The 4,454-nt window shown below is 56.2% G+C and overlaps 1 protein-coding gene across 1 annotated transcript in view; it reads left to right on the forward strand.

Annotated features, from left to right (window-relative positions):
- Positions 1-438: 438 nt before the first annotated feature.
- GUITHDRAFT_91106 (hypothetical protein) overlaps positions 439-4,454 on the forward strand; it is a 4,600-nt gene continuing 584 nt past the window's right edge. The window contains exons 1-21 of the mRNA XM_005818877.1: positions 439-596; positions 654-749; positions 790-862; positions 906-972; positions 1,021-1,077; positions 1,128-1,171; positions 1,247-1,316; positions 1,365-1,438; positions 1,706-1,742; positions 2,047-2,116; positions 2,403-2,465; positions 2,516-2,546; positions 2,597-2,644; positions 2,784-2,857; positions 3,068-3,154; positions 3,351-3,382; positions 3,426-3,480; positions 3,714-3,749; positions 3,872-3,913; positions 4,123-4,234; positions 4,399-4,454. Of these exons, the coding sequence (XP_005818934.1) occupies positions 504-596; positions 654-749; positions 790-862; positions 906-972; positions 1,021-1,077; positions 1,128-1,171; positions 1,247-1,316; positions 1,365-1,438; positions 1,706-1,742; positions 2,047-2,116; positions 2,403-2,465; positions 2,516-2,546; positions 2,597-2,644; positions 2,784-2,857; positions 3,068-3,154; positions 3,351-3,382; positions 3,426-3,480; positions 3,714-3,749; positions 3,872-3,913; positions 4,123-4,234; positions 4,399-4,454 (1,317 nt within the window). The 5' untranslated portion in view covers positions 439-503. The remainder of the gene's footprint in view (positions 597-653; positions 750-789; positions 863-905; positions 973-1,020; positions 1,078-1,127; positions 1,172-1,246; positions 1,317-1,364; positions 1,439-1,705; positions 1,743-2,046; positions 2,117-2,402; positions 2,466-2,515; positions 2,547-2,596; positions 2,645-2,783; positions 2,858-3,067; positions 3,155-3,350; positions 3,383-3,425; positions 3,481-3,713; positions 3,750-3,871; positions 3,914-4,122; positions 4,235-4,398) is intronic.

Genomic DNA, 4,454 nt, shown 5'->3' on the forward strand with positions numbered 1-4,454 from the left:
TCGTCCTCGTCCTCGTCCTCGTCCTCGTCCTCGTCCTCGTCCTGTCCTGTCCTGTCCTGTCCTCTCTCTCCTCTTCCTCTCCTCTCTCTCTCTCCTCTCCTTCCTCTCCTCTCCTCTCCTCTCCTCTCCTCTCCTCTTCTCCTGCATCGTTCGGAGTTGCATCAACTCGCTTCGTCGATTTTGACAACCATCATCGCTCTTTATCATATGTTTGTCCCACATCCCCCCGCAACCCCGTACGGGTCCAGATCTGAGGCGGGTCGGTGATGACGTGAGGGAGCGAGCCAGGGAGCGAGCCAGGGAGCGAGCGAGTGGAGGAGGAGGGCGAGGAGGAGCGAGTAGTGGGAGGCTTGTTCCCGAGGAGACGACTGTCGAGGAGAGCTAGGAAGGCAGGCAGGGAGGGAGGCAACAAGGGAGGGAGGGAGGGAGCGGAAGTTGGAGCAAGGAGGGAGGCTCTAGCCTGTCAGACCTGCATGTAAGAAGGTAGGAAACGAACGAGGGGAATGAAATCCAGCAAGTCTCGGGGGTTCCAAGGAATCCTGGTGATATGCATCGTCGTCCTCCTCCTCCTCGCCAACCTCATGTGGATGAAGAAGGTGTGCTGTCAGCGAGAAAGTCCGTCAAACTCGCCCTCTCATCCCATTGCCTCCCAGGTTCAGTCGGACCAGGCCCTCCATGATGCAGAGAAGCGGATAGTTGACTTGTCTTCCAAGATCAAAGTTCTTCAAGGGTCGCTGTCTACCTCTCAGGTGCGTCCTGAGGCAGCTGGGCGCCTCTGACCTGCAGCAGGTGGAGCAGGAGACGGATCATTCGCGCGTCAAGACTCTGATGATGAGGATCAACGAGCTGGAGAGCAAGATGGGTATGCCGGCAGCCGCGTGCTCCTGCTCTGACTCATCTGCCAGGATTCTCGGGCGCCAAGGACACTAGCTCAGCGCTGCAAGGCTCGCCCAACGCGCCTCCTCCCAGCATGTGAGGACGCTTGAGGACGCTGATGCTGCCGTCATGCGCTGTATGCAGTGTGAAGGGATCAACGGCTGGGAGAGGAGAGAGCGAGAGCGAGAGGAGAGAGAAGAGGTAACGAGCGTTCGTCTCACGAGATGTCGTCATGACCGTGTCGGTGGTAGCAACGAGGTCAGTGCGAGCTTCCCCTCATCCGTCCAGCAGTCAGGTGGGACTTACCAAGTTTGACATGATCACGGGCGTCTTGCCTTGTTGGAGCGCGATGTTCATACTGCGGTATCAGCAGGAGGAGAGGAGGCTCAAGTCGTCCCCATCATTATCTTTGCGTGCTGCCGAGCCAAGTACCTCGACAGGTAGAGCTCTTGTCCCCCCCAGCGCACCTGAGAGCTCCTTGCTTCCAGGACCCTCAGCATTGTGTTGGAAAGACTTCCGAAGCAGAGCAAAGTCAAGTTTGACATCATCGTCTCCCAGGATGGTATCCTCCTCCTCCTCCTCCTCCTCCTCCTCCTCCTCCTCCTCCTCCTCCTCCTCCTCCTCCCCTCTCTCGCCTCTCCTCTCCTTATCCTTCTCGTTTTTCGCTTCCTCTCCTTCTCTTTCCGTCAAATTTCCTTTCTCTGCTCCCGTCTTTGCTTCTTTCTTCTCTTCTTCTCTGCTCTCCTCCTCTCCCTTCCTCCGATTTTCGCTTCCCTTCTTTTCCTTCCTTTCGCATGTCTCCTATCGCGTCCTGATGGAATATATCAAGGTAATGATCCATCTGTGAAGAGCCTGATGCACACCAAGTAAGAACAACCTTCCTTCAACCCACTCAACCTCTACACCTCCTCTCCTCAACCTTCCTCATCTCCCCCCACCCTCCTCTCACCCACAACTCTTCCCGTCTCTCCCCCTTCTCCCGCCTCTACTTTCTTCCTTCTCTTATCCTTCTTCTTCTTCTTCTACAAGTCACCTTCGACTGCTTGTTATTTCTCACCTACCTCCCCTCTGCCTCTTTTCTCCCTCCCTTCCTCCTGTCTGCCTCCTCCTCTGCGCTTCTTCTTCCTTCCTCGCACTTGTCGCATGCGAGCAGCGGACTGACTGGCGCAGGTATGCAAACATAAAGTTCTTGGAGCACATGGAGCAGGTGGACCTCAGCACAGCCGGTCCCCAAGAGCAGGTAGCAGCACGATTTCTAGTGGCTAGTTGACGAAGAAGCATGCCAAGTTGAGAATGAGAGAGGAAGAGAGTGGAGGGAGGATTGGGGTAAAGGAAAGAGGAAGAGAGAGGAGGGAGGATTGGGGTAAAGGAAAGAGGAAGAGAGAGGAGGGAGGGAGGGCAGGGGGGCAGGAGTAGAGGGAGAGGAGGGAGGAGGAGTGGGAGGAAGGAGATTGTTATTGACAGAGAGGATTTTAGTTTATTTTGTGTTTCTCCCTCAGCACAATGTCGTCACTAGTCATTTGCAGGCGAGTTACTATCGCATCGCCCAGCACTATGGCTGGTGCTTCAGCAAAGTGTTTGCGGACCAGGTGGGCCGAGAGCTGGAAGGGTTTGACAAATCTGACGTTAGATGGCCCAGAGATACGAGTGGGCGATCGTTCTTGAGGATGGTCAAAGTCGCACGTGCGAGATTCTCTTGCCTTTGACTCTTGACGGGCAGACTTGGAGGTCGCCGTTGACTTCTTCGAATACATGATGGCTGCTGCGGGCCCCCCCCCCCCCCTCCCCCCCTCGCTGCTGCTGCTGCTGCTGCTCCTCCTCCTCCTCCTCCTCTCCTCTACCCATCTCCTCTCCTCTTCTCACTTGTGTAACTCCCCGTCACATCTTCATGACCTGGTTGTCCTTAGAGCTTCTCAAGAAGGATCCTACTCTCTGGACTGCGACTGCCTGGAACGACAACGGCTTTCCCTCCTACTCTCATGTTGGTTCCTCCTGACTGTCCTGTACTCTCCTCCTCTACCCTCAACAATTCTTCGTCCTCCTCCACCCTCCTCTCTCATTGTTGCCTTTGCTACTCTTCTTTCACCACCACCTCCACACCAACCCTCCTCCCTCCTCCCTCCTCCCTCCTCCCTCCTCCCTCCTCCCTCCTCCCTTCTCCCTTCTCCCACTCGTCCTCATGCATTCACAGGATCCTCACAAACTTTATCGCTCCGATTTCTTCGGAGGACTGGGCTGGCTGCTCACCCGCAAGCTCTGGCAAGAGTTAGGACCCAAGGTCCTCCTCCTCCCCCCTCCTCCTCTCGCCTCCTCTGCCTCCTCCTCCTTTCTTTCTTCCTCCTCCGCCTCCTCCTCGGTTCCTCGTCCTGTGCTCCTCTCGCCCTTCTCTTCATTGTAATCTCTCTTCCCCTCTCCCTTCCTCGACTCTCTTCTTGTGCTTCTTCCTCCTAAAGTTCCTGCCTGCTCTCCTGCAGTGGCCTAAGGCGTACTGGGACGATTGGATGAGGTCAAAGCGCATGGAAGGAGAAGCAAGAGTAACTTGCACGCAGAGAGCCGAAGCAGAGGATGGGGAGAGCATGTATCCGACCACAGATCTCACGGACGGTGAGGAGGGGGAGGGGGAGGGGGAGGAGAGCAAGGAGGAGAAACAGGAGGATTTACAGAAGGAAAAGGAATGCAGGAGGATAAGGGGCCAGGGATTGACTGGATGGAGGGGGAGGGAGGGAGGGAGGGAGGGAGGGAGGGAGGGAGGGAGGGGAGGGAGGGAGGGAGGGAAAGATTTGATGTGTAGATATTTGTGGTTTCTGTTGAAATTTGAAGATCACAAGAAACTGCAGGTGACATTTGGAAAGGAAGGAACAAGTAACGGGCAGGTCAAGACTACAATGTCCCCCTTCCGCCCCTGCCCCTGCCCCTGCCCCTGCCCCTGCCCCTGCCCCTGCCCCTGCCCCTGCTCCTGCTCCCCTCTGCGCTCGCTTGACAGGCAGGTTTGCAGTTTTTCGATAGTCACCTATCAAAGATGGTCCTGAATTCCGTGGTAACTCTCATTGCAGCTCTCCCTCCTCCTTTGGCTCCTCCTCTTACTCCTCCTCTTGCTGCTGCTGCCCCTGCTCCTGCTCGTTTCTCTCCTTCCCCTGTGCTTCACACCCTCACTCTCCTTCCCCTGTTCACGTCCTCGTCTACTCTCTTCCTCTTCCTCCCTCCGACTCTCCCTCTTGATCTTGCCATCTCATCTCGTTCCTTCAGCATATCGCATGGACCACAAAAGATATCTCCTTCCTCCTCAAAGAAAACTACGACGAGCAGCTCAGGAGGCAGGTGGAGGAGGCCCCGCTAGTCGGCCTGCATGACTCTCGAGGTTCTCTCCTCCTCCTCCTCCCAGTTCTGCACACGCTCCTGCTCTGCCTCTGCCTCACCTCCTCCTCCTCCTCCTCCTCCTCCTCCTCCTCCTCCTCCTCCTCCTCCTCTTCCCCCCTTCTTCCTCCCCTTCCTGCTTCTCTAGATCTCATGAAAGCTGGGCAGCTACCGGCAAGATTTTCTACAAAGACCACCCGAGCTTCAAGGTTTTGGCGCAGAGT

The sequence above is a fragment of the Guillardia theta genome, assembly GCF_000315625.1.
Source record: "Guillardia theta CCMP2712 unplaced genomic scaffold GUITHscaffold_260, whole genome shotgun sequence".
Lineage (NCBI taxonomy): Eukaryota > Cryptophyceae > Pyrenomonadales > Geminigeraceae > Guillardia > Guillardia theta.